The following is a 17323-nucleotide window of genomic DNA, read 5'->3' as shown; positions in this document are numbered from 1 at the left end:
AGAGTTTCATTCGGTTTCTGTGTGAACGTAACAATTTCTCCTTGAAGTCTTACGGCTTTAGATGCCGGAAAGAATTGTTTAAGAAATTTTTCAACTAAAATGTACCATGTATCAATCGCCCCTTCAGGTAATGATTCCAACCAATCTTTGGCTTCTCCCTTTAAAGTCCAGGGAAATAACATGAGATATATCTGTTCATCCTCAACTTCTCTTATTTTAAATAGTGTGCAGATCCTATTAAAGGTACGAAGATGTTCGTTTGGATCATCCTTCGGCGCACCACTAAATTGGCATTGATTAGTCACCATATGTAGAATTTGTCCTTTGATTTCATAATCTGGCGCATTAATGTCTGGATGAGTAATTGCGTGACCTTGGCCAGTGCGTTTAGCTCTCATTCGATCTTCCATACTTAAAGGTTCTGTTACTTCCATAATTGAATTTGTTGAATCTGAATCACTAGAGGATTCTGATTTAATGGTTCGTTCCTCAACAATCTCTGTTTGAATGATTGGTGGTTCCGGAGGAAAATTTAATGGTTCAGGATCTATGAATTGTCCCTGAATATTCTCCGGATTCTCAATTGTGAGGTCGGCTTCAAAAAATGGATTATCGGAAATTTGAATTGGAGTACTTGGTCGACTGGATGACGATTCTAAAGAAAAATCAACGGTGGTAATATTAGCTAGATGTCTTGATCTAGTTAAAGGTGGTGAACGTACAAAAGGTGGTGAACGTCTTGCTCGGTGCATTCACTGAATATCCTATTAGTTTTTAAAAGGAAATAAGAATTATATAAGTTATCCAATTAATAGACTTTTCTTATTTTGCCCACGTTTCGAATAGCTAAAAGATGCAGCAGATGGGCAGGATTCGTTTGGTCTCAATATAATTGAGGACTGTTTGGCTCCAATAACCCGGTCCACGTACAAATCCAACTATTACTACGAACCTGAAAATTTTGATGTCTATCAATTTAACCACTTAAAATAAATTTTCGTAATTTTAAGAAATTTAGATAAGAAGTAGAATAAAAATCTATGTCCTAAAAACTAGGATGGCGAGAAATAAGAAAGAAAAAGAGCGCGTCGAAAAATAAGAAAGAAAAAGAAAAGATTGAAAAATAAAAGGCGTCGAAAAATAAGAAAGAAAAAGAGAATGACTATAAAACTTAAAAACACTCGACTAACCTAACCTTATTACTATCACTAACTTAAAATTATAATCACAAATTGAGATTACTAATTGAAATGATAATTGATACATAGGTAAAAGGCGTCTAAAAATATTAAAACTTACAAGTAAAACTATATCCCAAGTGGAAATAACTTAAAAAGGTACTAAAATATAAAAACGGCGTCGCAAAATTCTAAAGCACCTAAATCTTAGTCTAAAGAAAAAGCACTTAAGGGATTTTACGGCAAAGCCTAAAAATCTAGAAATAAAAAATAACTATGGCAAAAACTATGGATTAAAATTAAATATGAGCGGAAAATACAAAAGTTACGCTAAAAACAAATAAAAAGGGACAAAATATAAAAATATACTAAAAGTTGCAAAAAGTACAATTTTTATAAAAATATTATTTTTATATTATTTATTTTATAAAAGTGTTAATTTTATAATTTATTTAAATTAATTAAACTAAATATACAAAATAATAATAACTTAAATTAAGTAATTAAAAACTAAAAAACTAATTAGGGTTTTAATTAAAATAATAATAATAATAATTACACCGTAATGATGCAGTTAGGGTTTCTGGTCACCTGTGTCAGGGATGCTCCGTGAGTTGCGGTTCCCGAAGCTGAAAAACTCCGCGAGTCGCGGGGTTCCAAATTTCAGATGACAGGCTGATTTAAATTCGACGCGTTTTTGTTTTTTTTTTTATGTTTTATATTTTCTGTTTTAATAAAAATATTTATATAATAAAAACTTATATTTAAAAACTAAAATAAAAATAGAAATACTTTATAATTTTATAAATAAAAATCTTAAAACTAGATTTATATATATATTTTTTTCGGTTTTTGATTTTATGTTTTAAATAAAAACAAAATATTTATATAAAACTTATATTTTTATAAAATAAAAATAAAGAAACTTTATAAAACTTAAATATTTAACAATCTCTTAAAAATATTTATATTTTTGTTTTCTTTTTATGTTTTCGAATATTTAAAACGTATTTTTACAAAAGCGTTTTTTTTATAAAAGTAAACTAAAAATAAATTTTTTTTATATTATATTAGCGTTGCGCTTCCGACGTTTAAGCTAGATGTTCCTCGGCAGCGGCACCAAAAATACTTGATGTTATGCGAGGTGTATATAAAATAGCTTTATTTTTACAACGAAATACTATTAAATATGCTACAATTTTACACAAGATATTTATTTATTTATAGAATGGATATACTTAAACCTTGCTACAACACTTATAGGCAGTGTACCTAATTGTACAGTAGTGTAGTTTTTAGTAAGTCCGGTTCGTTCCACAGGGAATCTTTTTCACAAAGCTTAACGCTATATGAGTTTAATTTTATAAAAATACAAATATATAAATAAAAGTAATATTATTATTATAAAGGGAGGTTTTTACCGTTTAATGACCGGTTTGTCGATTTTAGAACTTTAGTCGCAGTTAAAACCAAATGTAAAATAAAAGACTTAATTTAAAGCGTAAAGTAAATAACGATAATGAAAGTGCAATAAATAAAAGTGCGATAAAATAAACTTGCGATAATTAAAAAGTACGATAATTAAAAGTGCAATTAAATACAATAACAATAAAAGTGCGATAATTAGAAGTGCAATTAAATATAAAATAAAGGAAATTAAATATGAGATAAAAGAATTATGCTTATTTAAACTTCCATAATCATGATGTTTGACGTGTTGATTTTAGTTTTATGCCCATGGGTTAATTTTCCTTTGTCCTGGATTATTTAATATGTCCGTCTGGTTTTTGTCCATAACAGTCCATCAGTCATAAATATAAAGTGCGAGTATCCTCGTCAAATTATCCTTATACCCGAAGTTAAATATTCCAACTAATTGGGGACTTAAACTGTAACAAGATTTTAATACTTTGTTTAATAATTACACCAGGTTATCGACTGCGTGTAACCCAAGGTTTTAATACTTTGTTAACAATTATGCCAAGTGTCCTTGTACATAATTTCACCCCTGTTTTAATAATTCTAGTGATTATTAATCCATTCCCGTGTCCGGTTAAATGAACGATTATTCGTACATATAAATACCCCGCCCATCGTATCCGATCGAGTGTATATGGTTATTTATAGGGACGTCCAATTGTAAATCTTTATATTAAAATTAACAAACTATCATTTAGTTAAACAAATATAAAGCCCATTAATAGCCCATAGTCTAATTTCCACAAGTGTCGTTCTTTTGTCCAAACCCCAATTATGGTACAAAGCCCAATTACCCAATTTTAGTAATTAGCCCAACATCATGATTACTTCGGATTAAATAAGCATAATAATAACTTAGCTACGAGACATTAATGTAAAAAGGTTGAACATAACTTACAATGATTAAAAATAGCGTAGCGTTACACGGACAGAATTTCGACTTACACCCTTACAACATTCGCTAACATACCCTTATTATTAGAATTAAAATTAAAATTAAAATTAAAAAATATATATATATATATATATATATATATATATATATATATATATTACGTTTACATATAGAGAAAGAGAGATTTTAGGATATATTTTTCGTCGAACTGCGTTGGCTTTTATAGGGAATTGAGTCAAGGTGAACTCCGCGACTCGCGGCATTTTCCTTCTTCAAACTCCGCGAGTCGCGGAGTTTGTTTTTACAGCTCACCCAACTTTGGCTCTTTGTTTGCCGACGAATTATAAATATATTATAATATATATATTAATTTTAAGAATTAATTATATATTATATTATATTTATATACATAGTTAACTTGTAATTTTTAGTCCGTTGCGTCGAGCGTTGAGAGTTGACTCTGGTCCCGGTCCCGGATTTTCGAACGTCCTTGCGTACAATTTAATATCTCGTACTTTGCGTTTTGAATCTTGTACTCTTGTAATTTCGAGACGTTTCTTATCAATAATTGGAACCACTTTGATTGTATTTTGTACTTTTGAGATTTTTGGACCTTTGCGTCATCAATTCGTCGACTCTGTCTTTTGTCTTCACCTTTTATTATTTAAACGAATATCACTTGTAAATAGAACAATTGCAACTAAAAGCTTGTCTTTCTTGAGGAATAATGCTATGAAATATATGTTCGTTTTTAGCATTATCAGCCACTATACACTTTGTTCGCGTCGTTCTATTGCTCAGGTATGATATTCCGTATTTTTCTAATTCGCATGTATAGTTTGTATTGGTAATCACCAGTTACTAGATGGACTTGTATATGGTTGAGATGATTATATGCTGGAACTAATTTTCTGTACATATATGATATAGGATTTGATGTAATCTAATTTGTTGTAGGGTGTACGATAGTATATATGATTGTGATATATATGAAGATAGTATATAATTTTTAGTTTAAAGTACACCAAGATTTATTCATGTGTAACTTTATTTAATTTCCCTTTTCAATGAACGTCGTTGACCTACCGCGTCTATGATCATCCATATAAATACTATCATTGTAGTGACCCGAACTTTTCCATGTTTATATATATTAATTGAGATTGATATTTACATGATTAAATGTTTCCAACATGTTAAGCAATCAAACTTGTTAAGACTTGATTAATTGAAATATGTTTCATATAGACAATTGACCACCCAAGTTGACCGGCGATTCATGAACGTTAAAACTTGTAAAAACGACATGACGATATATATATGGATATACATATGGTTAACAGGAGATTATGATAAGTAAGTATCTCCATAAGTATATTAACAATGAGTTATATACATATAAACAAGACTACTAACTTAAGGATTTCGAAACGAGACATATATGTAACGATTATCGTTGTAACGACATTTAAATGTATATATATCATATTAAGATATATTAATATATCATAATATCATGATAATATAATAATTCAACATCTCATTAGATATAATAAACAATGGATTAACAACATTAATTGAGATCGTTAACTTAAAGGTTTCAAAACAACACTTACATGTAACGACTAACGATGACTTAACGACTCAGTTAAAATGTATATACATGTAGTGTATTTAGATGTATTAAAATACTTTTGGAAGACTTCAAGACATATATCAAAACACTCATACTTAACGAAAATGGTTACAGTTACTTTCCCATTCTTTTCTTTCATCAAGAATTCTAGTCGTATTCTTACCCGTATTATACACAGCTTCAAAACGTACTTACTATGGGTATATACCAATAGGAACTAGCATGGGATTCCACTCTTGATTATGTCATGTATGACTAATCAATTTTAACTTCTACCATGAGCTAGTCAACTAACTAGAACTCCTTTTAACCCCACTCACCACTCACCAATTACCACTCATCATTCACTCCATTTCACTTCCAATTCTCTTTCTAATTCTCTCTCAACACACCCACACTATTATGAACGTATTTTTCCAGTAGTTAATCATCATCTTCATCAAAAATCACTTCAAGAATCAAGCTATAATCATCATAGGAAGAACACTTCAAGAACACTTCAAAAATCCCTTCAAGTTTACTAATTTACTTCCAAGCTTTCTAATCCATTCCAAGTAATCATCTAAGATCAAGAAACCTTTGTTATATACAGTAGGTTATATTTCTTATTCAAGGTAATATTCATATTCAAACTTTGATTCAATTTCTATAACTATAAACTATCTTAATTCGAGTAAAAATCTTACTTGAACTTGTTTTTGTGTCATGATCCTACTTCAAGAACTTTCAAGCCATCCAAGATCCTTTGAAGCTAGATCATTTCTTGTCACTTCCAGTAGGTTTACCTACTAAACTTGAGGTAGTAATGATGTTCATAACATCATTCGATTCATATATATAAAACTATCTTATTTGAAGGTTTAAACTCGTAATCACTAGAACATAGTTTAGTTAATTCTAAACTTGTTCGCAAACAAAAGTTAATCCTTCTAACTTGACTTTTAAAATTAACTAAACACATGTTCTATATCTATATGATATGCTAACTTAATGATTTAAAACCTGGAAACACGAAAAACACCGTAAAACCGGATTTACGCCGTCGTAGTAACACCGCTGGCTGTTTTGGGTTAGTTAATTAAAAACTATGATAAACTTTGATTTAAAAGTTGTTATTCTGAGAAAATGATTTTTATTATGAACATGAAACTATATCCAAAAATTATGGTTAAACTCAAAGTGGAAGTATGTTTTCTAAAATGGTCATCTAGACGTCGTTCTTTCGACTGAAATGACTACCTTTACAAAAACGACTTGTAACTTATTTATCCGACTATAAACCTATACTTTTTCTGTTTAGATTCATAAAATAGAGTTCAATATGAAACCATAGCAATTTGATTCACTCAAAACGGATTTAAAATGAAGAAGTTATGGGTAAAACAAGATTGGATAATTTTTCTCATTTTAGCTACGTGAAAATTGGTAACAAATCTATTCCAACCATAACTTAATAAACTTGTATTGTATATTATGTAATCTTGAGATACCATAGACACGTATACAATGTTTCGACCTATCATGTCGACACATCTATATATATTTCGGAACAACCATAGACACTCTATATGTGAATGTTGGAGTTAGCTATACAGGGTTGAGGTTGATTCCAAAATATATATAGTTTGAGTTGTGATCAATACTGAGATACGTATACACTGGGTCGTGGATTGATTCAAGATAATATTTATCAATTTATTTCTGTACATCTAACTGTGGACAACTAGTTGTAGGTTACTAACGAGGACAGCTGACTTAATAAACTTAAAACATCAAAATATAGTAAAAGTGTTGTAAATATATTTTGAACATACTTTAATATATATGTATATATTGTTATAGGTTCGTGAATCAACAGTGGCCAAGTCTTACTTCTCGACGAAGTAAAAATCTGTGAAAGTGAGTTATAGTCCCACTTTTAAAATCTAATATTTTTGGGATGAGAATACATGCAGGTTTTATAAATGATTTACAAAATAGACACAAGTACTTGAAACTACATTCTATGGTTGAATTATCGAAATCGAATATGCCCCTTTTTATTAAGTCTGGTAATCTAAGAATTAGGGAACAGACACCCTAATTGACGCGAATCCTAAAGATAGATCTATTGGGCCTAACAAACCCCATCCAAAGTACCAGATGCTTTAGTACTTCGAAATTTATATCATATCCGAAGGGTGTCCCGGAATGATGGGGATATTCTTATATATGCATCTTGTTAATGTCGGTTACCAGGTGTTCACCATATGAATGATTTTTATCTCTATGTATGGGATGTGTATTGAAATATGAAATCTTGTGGTCTATTGTTACGATTTGAAATATATATAGGTTAAACCTATAACTCACCAACATTTTTTTTGACGTTTAAAGCATGTTTATTCTCAGGTGAATATTAAGAGCTTCCGCTGTTGCATACTAAAATAAGGACAAGATTTGGAGTCCATGTTTGTATGATATTGTGTAAAAACTGCATTCAAGAAACTGATTTCGATGTAACATATTTGTATTGTAAACCATTATGTAATGGTCGTGTGTAAACAGGATATTTTAGATTATCATTATTTGATAATCTACGTAAAGCTTTTTAAACCTTTATTTATGAAATAAAGGTTATGGTTTTTTTAAAAATGAATGCAGTCTTTGAAAAACGTCTCATATAGAGGTCAAAACCTCGCAACGAAATCAATTAATATGGAACGTTTTTAATCAATAAGAACGGGACATTTCAGTTGGTATCCGAGCGTTGGTCTTAGAAAACCAGAATTTTGCATTAGTGTGTCTTATCGAGTTTGTTAGGATGCATTAGTGAGTCTGGACTTCGACCGTGTTTACTTAAAAAATGATTGCTTAACAAATTTTGTTGGAAACTATATATTTTTAACATGTGAATATTATGTGATATATTAATCTCTTAACGCGTTTGATATTATGTGATAGATGTCTACCTCTAGAACAAGTCCCATTGACTCACCTAATAATAATGAAGAGTCAAATGTAAATTGGAATGATTCGTGGACTGATTCACAAGTTCCCGAAGAGGAACCGGAAGAAGAGTCGGAACCGGAAGAAGAATCAGAACCGGAAGAAGAATCGGAACCGGATGAAGAAATAGAACCGGTGGGGGAAATAATAAAACGGTTAAGTAAAAGAAAATCCTCAACCAACCGACCAAGGTTAATTATGGTCAATGGTGTTTCCGCCAAGGAAGCAAAATATTGGGAGGATTACCAATTCTCCGATGAATCGGATTCCGACGAGAATTCCGATGATGTTATAGAAATTACCCCAACTGAATTTAAAAAGGCAAAAGAAAATAATAAGGGAAAGGGCATAAAAATAGAGAAATCTAATTCCAACCCCGATGAACTTTATATGTATCGTCAACCCCCGAAGTCCTTAAGTTGTAACAATGACCCGGGAACCTCTAAACCACCAGGTTTTTCTAAACCAATGTGGATAACGACGGCTCGTATTAGGGGAACATCATATATCCCTAGAAACTTGGCAAAACGAACCAAAACCGAAGAAGAAGAAACAAGCGAGTCGGAATAAGATAGTTGTATTCGTGTGGTGTAATATAAGTAATATAGTGTGCTTATGCTTTATGATATATGTAAAAATTGCTTGTATTAATAAGTATTTTTTTTATGAATCTAACTCTTGTCTATTTTACAGTATAAAAACACAAAATGGATAGACAACCCAATATTTTAAGAGACCTACCCGGAGACATGATTGATGAAATCTTGTCTAGAGTCGGTCAGAATTCTTCGGCACAACTATTTAAGGCGAGATCAGTTTGTAAGACATTCAAAGAACGTTCCAAGAATGCCTTGGTTTATAAAAGGCTTTCGTTCGAAAGATGGGGGATATCACATTGGGAAATCCATAAGTTACGATGTGTTTACTTTGACGCATATATTGCGGGGAACCCAAATGCTATTTTACGCAATGGGTTAAGAAATTATTTTGACTCAATATATCTGAATATTGGACTTCGTGATTTAGAAAAAGCGGCTAACATGCAACATAAAGAAGCATGTTATGCTTACGGATTAGTAATGTTCGCTTCTCACCAAAGTGAGAACAAGAACATCGGGCTACAACTATTAAATAAAACGTTCCCACAAGTGACGGAGTCGGTAATTGGGGTAAGAAATGAGGTTTTTAGATTGTTACGGGACTGTTGGACATTACGTAACCCTCGTCCCTTTGACGACATTACAACACGCTGTCTTATCAACGGCCATAACGGTTATGTTCCACAAGACTTTTTAGATGGGAAGTAGTCCTAGTAAAACCAGAATGCATGACTTGTTTCTGGACGTATGAATTACGTGTCTTTATTGCCTTTGCTGAACGACTTGTGTACTAGCTAGAATTATCTTCACAACTATCTTGTATCAAAGTTATTGTGTGCTATATTTCATGCTTTATGTAAAATAAGCGGTATTGTAAGTTTGTAAAATATTGTATAAAAGTTTGAACGCGAAATATTATTATAATCAGTTTTTCATATAGAATTGTAGTAGTTGAATTGTATATTAGCCACTAAGTATGAACTTAACGGGTAGGTACTACCCGAATTTAAACTTATAAAACGCTAATATGAAGAAAAAGCTTTTATAAATGAGTTCCTATTATGCTATGAAATACTATTAACTACTCTTAATATTCTGTATGATTAACTTGTTCCATTTAACTATTTTGAAGGAAATGGCACCGACTACTCGACACACCGTGAATATGAATGAAGAGGAATTCCGTACTTTTCTAGCTTCAAACATAGCTGCAGTACAGGCTGCGCTACATACCAACAATAACTTTGGATCTAGCAGTACAGGAAATCGTGTAGGATGCACCTACAAAGAATTCACTGCCTGCAAACCTTTGGAATTTGATGGAACCGAAGGACCGATCGGATTGAAACGGTGGACCGAGAAGGTCGAATCGGTGTTTGCCATAAGTAAGTGTACTGAAGAGGATAAAGTAAAGTACGCTACGCATACCTTCACAGGTTCTGCGTTAACATGGTGGAATACCTATCTAGAGCAAGTGGGACAAGACGATGCGTACGCACTACCATGGTCAGCATTCAAGCACTTGATGAACGAGAAGTACCGTCCCAGAACCGAGGTCAATAAGCTCAAGACAGAACTTAGAGGGTTACGAACCCAAGGATTTGATATTACCACGTACGAAAGATGATTCACAGAATTGTGCCTATTGTGTCCGGGAGCGTTCGAAGATGAGGAAGAGAAGATCGACGCGTTTGTGAAAGGATTACCGGAAAGAATCCAAGAAGATATAAGTTCACATGAGCCCGCCTCCATACAACAGGCATGTAGAATGGCTCACAAACTAGTGAACCAGATTGAAGAAAGAATTAAAGAACAGACTACTGAAGAGGCCAATGTGAAGCAAGTCAAAAGAAAGTGGGAGGAAAACGGTGATAAGAATCACCAATACAACAACAACAGCAATTACAACAATAATCGCAACAATTATCCCAACAATCGCAACATCAATCGCAACTACAACAAACGGCCCAACAACAACAACAACAACAGCAACTACAACAATCATCCCAACAACAATAATAACCGCAACAACAACAACAATCAGAAGCAGCTATGCCAAAGGTGTGAAAAGTATCACTCGGGGTTCTGCACCAAATTTTGCAACAAGTGTAAAAGAAATGGTCATAGCGCGGCGAAGTGTGAGGTCTACGGACCAGGGGTTAATAGAACGAAAGGAACAAATGGTGTCGGAACGAGTAATGGCGGAGCAAGTAGTGTTGGAGCAAGTTATGCCAATGTAGTTTGTTATAAATGTGGAAAACCGGGCCACATTATTAGAAATTGCCCGAACCAGGAGAACACGAATGGACAAGGCCGCGGAAGAGTTTTCAATATTAATGCGGCAGAGGCACAGGAAGACCCGGAGCTTGTTACGGGTACGTTTCTTATTGACAATAAATCTGCTTACGTTTTATTTGATTCGGGTGCGGATAGAAGCTATATTAGTAGAGATTTTTGTGCTAAATTAAGTTGTCCATTGACGCCTTTGGATAGTAAATTTTTACTCGAATTAGCAAATTGTAAATTAATTTCAGCAGATAATATATGTCGGAATCGAGAAATTAAACTGATTAGCGAAACATTTAAGATTGATTTGATACCAGTAGAGTTAGGGAGTTTTGATGTGATAATCGGTATGGACTGGTTAAAAAAAGTGAAAGCAGAGATCGTTTGTTACAAAAATGCAATTCGCATTATACGAGAAAAAGGAAAACCCTTAATGGTGTACGGAGAAAAGGGCAACACGAAGCTACATCTTATTAGTAATTTGAAGGTACAAAAACTAATAAGAAAAGGTTGCTATGCTGTTTTAGCACACGTCGAGAAAGTACAAACTGAAGAAAAGAGCATCAATGATGTTCCCGTCGCAAAAGAATTTCCCGATGTATTTCCGAAAGAATTACCGGGATTACCCCCACATCGATCCGTTGAATTTCAAATAGATCTTGTACCAGGAGCTGCACCAATAGCTCGTGCTCCTTACAGACTCGCACCCAGCGAGATGAAAGAACTGCAAAGCCAATTACAAGAACTTTTAGAGCGTGGTTTCATTCGACCAAGCACATCACCGTGGGGAGCTCCTGTTTTGTTTGTCAAGAAGAAAGATGGTACATTCAGGTTGTGTATCGACTACCGAGAGTTGAACAAACTTACCATCAAGAACCGCTACCCACTACCGAGAATCGACGACTTATTTGATCAACTACAAGGCTCGTCTGTTTATTCAAAGATTGACTTACGTTCCGGGTATCATCAAATGCAGGTGAAAGAAGATGATATTCCAAAGACTGCTTTCAAAACACGTTACGGTCATTACGAGTTTATGGTCACGCCATTTGGTTTAACTAATGCACCAGCTGTGTTCATGGACCTTATGAACCGAGTGTGTGGACTATACCTTGACAAGTTTGTCATTGTTTTCATTGATGACATACTTATTTACTCAAATAATGACCAAGAACACGGTGAACATTTGAGAAAGGTGTTAGAAGTATTGAGGAAGGAAGAATTGTACGCTAAGTTTTCAAAGTGTGCATTTTGGTTGGAAGAAGTTCAATTCCTCGGTCACATAGTGAACAAAGAAGGTATTAAGGTGGATCCGGCAAAGATAGAAACTGTTGAAAAGTGGGAAACCCCGAAAACTCCGAAACACATACGCCAGTTTTTAGGACTAGCTGGTTACTACAGAAGGTTCATCCAAGACTTTTCCAGAATGGCAAAACCCTTGACTGCATTAACGCATAAAGGGAAGAAATTTGAATGGAATGATGAACAAGAGAAAGCGTTTCAGTTATTGAAGAAAAAGCTAACTACGGCACCTATATTGTCATTGCCTGAAGGGAATGATGATTTTGTGATTTATTGTGACGCATCAAAGCAAGGTCTCGGTTGTGTATTAATGCAACGAACGAAGGTGATTGCTTATGCGTCTAGACAATTGAAGATTCACGAACAAAATTATACGACGCATGATTTGGAATTAGGCGCGGTTTTTTTTGCATTAAAGACTTGGAGGCACTACTTATATGGGGTCAAAAGTATTATATATACCGACCACAAAAGTCTTCAACACATATTTAATCAGAAACAACTGAATATGAGGCAGCGTAGGTGGATTGAATTGTTGAATGATTACGACTTTGAGATTCGTTACCACCCGGGAAAGGCAAATGTGGTAGCCGATGCCTTGAGCAGGAAGGACAGAGAACCCATTCGAGTAAAATCTATGAATATAATGATTCATAATAACCTTACTACTCAAATAAAGGAGGCGCAACAAGGAGTTTTAAAAGAGGGAAATTTAAAGGATGAAATACCCAAAGGATCGGAGAAGCATCTTAATATTCGGGAAGACGGAACCCGGTATAGGGCTGAAAGGATTTGGGTACCAAAATTTGGAGATATGAGAGAAATGGTACTTAGAGAAGCTCATAAAACCAGATACTCAATACATCCTGGAACGGGGAAGATGTACAAGGATCTCAAGAAACATTTTTGGTGGCCGGGTATGAAAGCCGATGTTGCTAAATACGTAGGAGAATGTTTGACGTGTTCTAAGGTCAAGGCTGAGCATCAGAAACCATCAGGTCTACTTCAACAACCCGAAATCCCAGAATGGAAATGGGAAAACATTACCATGGATTTCATCACTAAATTACCAAGGACTGCAAGTGGTTTTGATACTATTTGGGTAATAGTTGATCGTCTCACCAAATCAGCACACTTCCTGCCAATAAGAGAAGATGACAAGATGGAGAAGTTAGCACGACTGTATTTGAAGGAAGTCGTCTCCAGACATGGAATACCAATCTCTATTATCTCTGATAGGGATGGCAGATTTATTTCAAGATTCTGGCAGACATTACAGCAAGCATTAGGAACTCGTCTAGACATGAGTACTGCCTATCATCCACAAACTGATGGGCAGAGCGAAAGGACGATACAAACGCTTGAAGACATGCTACGAGCATGTGTTATTGATTTCGGAAACAGTTGGGATCGACATCTACCGTTAGCAGAATTTTCCTACAACAACAGCTACCATTCAAGCATTGAGATGGCGCCGTTTGAAGAACTTTATGGTAGAAAGTGCAGGTCTCCGATTTGTTGGAGTGAAGTGGGGGATAGACAGATTACGGGTCCGGAGATTATACAAGAAACTACAGAGAAGATCATCCAAATTCAACAACGGTTGAAAACCGCCCAAAGTCGACAAAAGAGCTACGCTGACATTAAAAGAAAAGATATAGAATTTGAAATTGGAGAGATGGTCATGCTTAAAGTTGCACCTTGGAAAGGCGTTGTTCGATTTGGTAAACGAGGGAAATTAAATCCAAGGTATATTGGACCATTCAAAATTATTGATCGTGTCGGACCAGTAGCTTACCGACTTGAGTTACCTCAACAACTCGCGGCTGTACATAACACTTTCCACGTCTCGAATTTGAAGAAATGTTTTGCTAAAGAAGATCTCACTATTCCGTTAGATGAAATCCAAATCAACAAAAAACTCCAATTCATCGAAGAACCCGTCGAAATAATGGACCGTGAGGTTTAATGACCGGTTTGTCGATTTTAGAACTTTAGTCGCAGTTAAAACCAAATGTAAAATAAAAGACTTAATTTAAAGCGTAAAGTAAATAGCGATAATGAAAGTGCAATAAATAAAAGTGCGATAAAATAAACTTGCGATAATTAAAAAGTACGATAATTAAAAGTGCAATTAAATACAATAACAATAAAAGTGCGATAATTAGAAGTGCAATTAAATATAAAATAAAGGAAATTAAATATGAGATAAAAGAATTATGCTTATTTAAACTTCCATAATCATGATGTTTGACGTGTTGATTTTAGTTTTATGCCCATGGGTTAATTTTCCTTTGTCCTGGATTATTTAATATGTCCGTCTGGTTTTTGTCCATAACAGTCCATCAGTCATAAATATAAAGTGCGAGTATCCTCGTCAAATTATCCTTATACCCGAAGTTAAATATTCCAACTAATTGGGGACTTAAACTGTAACAAGATTTTAATACTTTGTTTAATAATTACACCAGGTTATCGACTGCGTGTAACCCAAGGTTTTAATACTTTGTTAACAATTATGCCAAGTGTCCTTGTACATAATTTCACCCCTGTTTTAATAATTCTAGTGATTATTAATCCATTCCCGTGTCCGGTTAAATGAACGATTATTCGTACATATAAATACCCCGCCCATCGTATCCGATCGAGTGTATATGGTTATTTATAGGGACGTCCAATTGTAAATCTTTATATTAAAATTAACAAACTATCATTTAGTTAAACAAATATAAAGCCCATTAATAGCCCATAGTCTAATTTCCACAAGTGTCGTTCTTTTGTCCAAACCCCAATTATGGTACAAAGCCCAATTACCCAATTTTAGTAATTAGCCCAACATCATGATTACTTCGGATTAAATAAGCATAATAATAACTTAGCTACGAGACATTAATGTAAAAAGGTTGAACATAACTTACAATGATTAAAAATAGCGTAGCGTTACACGGACAGAATTTCGACTTACACCCTTACAACATTCGCTAACATACCCTTATTATTAGAATTAAAATTAAAATTAAAATTAAAAAATATATATATATATTACGTTTACATATAGAGAAAGGGAGATTTTAGGATATATTTTTCGTCGAACTGCGTTGGCTTTTATAGGGAATTGAGTCCAGGTGAACTCCGCGACTCGCGGCATTTTCCTTCTTCAAACTCCGCGAGTCGCGGAGTTTGTTTTTACAGCTCACCCAACTTTGGCTCTTTGTTTGCCGACGAATTATAAATATATTATAATATATATATTAATTTTAAGAATTAATTATATATTATATTATATTTATATACATAGTTAACTTGTAATTTTTAGTCCGTTGCGTCGAGCGTTGAGAGTTGACTCTGGTCCCGGTCCCGGATTTTCGAACGTCCTTGCGTACAATTTAATATCTCGTACTTTGCGTTTTGAATCTTGTACTCTTGTAATTTCGAGACGTTTCTTATCAATAATTGGAACCACTTTGATTGTATTTTGTACTTTTGAGCTTTTTGGACCTTTGCGTCATCAATTCGTCGAATCTGTCTTTTGTCTTCACCTTTTATTATTTAAACGAATATCACTTGTAAATAGAACAATTGCAACTAAAAGCTTGTCTTTCTTGAGGAATAATGCTATGAAATATATGTTCGTTTTTAGCATTATCAGCCACTATACACTTTGTTCGCGTCGTTCTATTGCTCAGGTATGATATTCCGTATTTTTCTAATTCGCATGTATAGTTTGTATTGGTAATCACCAGTTACTAGATGGACTTGTATATGGTTGAGATGATTATATGCTGGAACTAATTTTCTGTACATATATGATATAGGATTTGATGTAATCTAATTTGTTGTAGGGTGTACGATAGTATATATGATTATGATATATATGAAGATAGTATATAATTTTTAGTTTAAAGTACACCAAGATTTATTCATGTGTAACTTTATTTAATTTCCCTTTTCAATGAACGTCGTTGACCTACCTCGTCTATGATCATCCATATAAATACTATCATTGTAGTGACCTGAACTTTTCCATGTTTATATATATTAATTGAGATTGATATTTACATGATTAAATGTTTCCAACATGTTAAGCAATCAAACTTGTTAAGACTTGATTAATTGAAATATGTTTCATATAGACAATTGACCACCCAAGTTGACCGGCGATTCACGAACGTTAAAACTTGTAAAAACGACATGACGATATATATATGGATATACATATGGTTAACAGGAGATTATGATAAGTAAGTATCTCCATAAGTATATTAACAATGAGTTATATACATATAAACAAGACTACTAACTTAAGGATTTCGAAACGAGACATATATGTAACGATTATCGTTGTAACGACATTTAAATGTATATATATCATATTAAGATATATTAATATATCATAATATCATGATAATATAATAATTTAACATCTCATTAGATATAATAAACAATGGATTAACAACATTAATTGAGATCATTAACTTAAAGGTTTCAAAACAACACTTACATGTAACGACTAACGATGACTTAACGACTCAGTTAAAATGTATATACATGTAGTGTATTTAGATGTATTAAAATACTTTTGGAAGACTTCAAGACATATATCAAAACACTCATACTTAACGAAAATGGTTACAGTTACTTTCCCATTCTTTTCTTTCATCAAGAATTCTAGTCGTATTCTTACCCGTATTATACACAGCTTCAAAACGTACTTACTATGGGTATATACCAATAGGAACTAGCATGGGATTCCACTCTTGATTATGTCATGTATGACTAATCAATTTTAACTTCTACCATGAGCTAGTCAACTAACTAGAACTCCTTTTAACCCCACTCACCACTCACCAATTACCACTCATCATTCACTCCATTTCACTTCCAATTCTCTTTCTAATTCTCTCTCAACACACCCACACTATTATGAACGTATTTTTCCAGTAGTTAATCATCATCTTCA

General features: G+C 33.4%; 1 protein-coding gene across 3 annotated transcripts in view; it reads left to right on the top strand.

Moving 5' to 3' along the window:
* Positions 1-17323, top strand: part of LOC139840267 (uncharacterized) — a 36636-nt gene that overhangs the window by 13526 nt on the left and 5787 nt on the right. For 2 of the 3 annotated variants that reach the window (XM_071830523.1, XM_071830522.1), the window contains one exon: positions 4322-4353. In XM_071830523.1, coding sequence (XP_071686624.1) covers positions 4322-4353 — 32 coding nt within the window. Of the gene's footprint in view, positions 1-4321; positions 4354-16017; positions 16050-17323 lie in introns of all 3 variants that reach the window. The other variant, XM_071830524.1, reaches the window with a different exon arrangement.

Source organism: Rutidosis leptorrhynchoides, chromosome 4, assembly GCF_046630445.1.
Source record: "Rutidosis leptorrhynchoides isolate AG116_Rl617_1_P2 chromosome 4, CSIRO_AGI_Rlap_v1, whole genome shotgun sequence".
NCBI classification, from domain to species: domain Eukaryota; kingdom Viridiplantae; phylum Streptophyta; class Magnoliopsida; order Asterales; family Asteraceae; genus Rutidosis; species Rutidosis leptorrhynchoides.
Note: the sequence above shows the minus strand (reverse complement) of the source record. Positions and strands in the feature narration are given on the sequence as shown.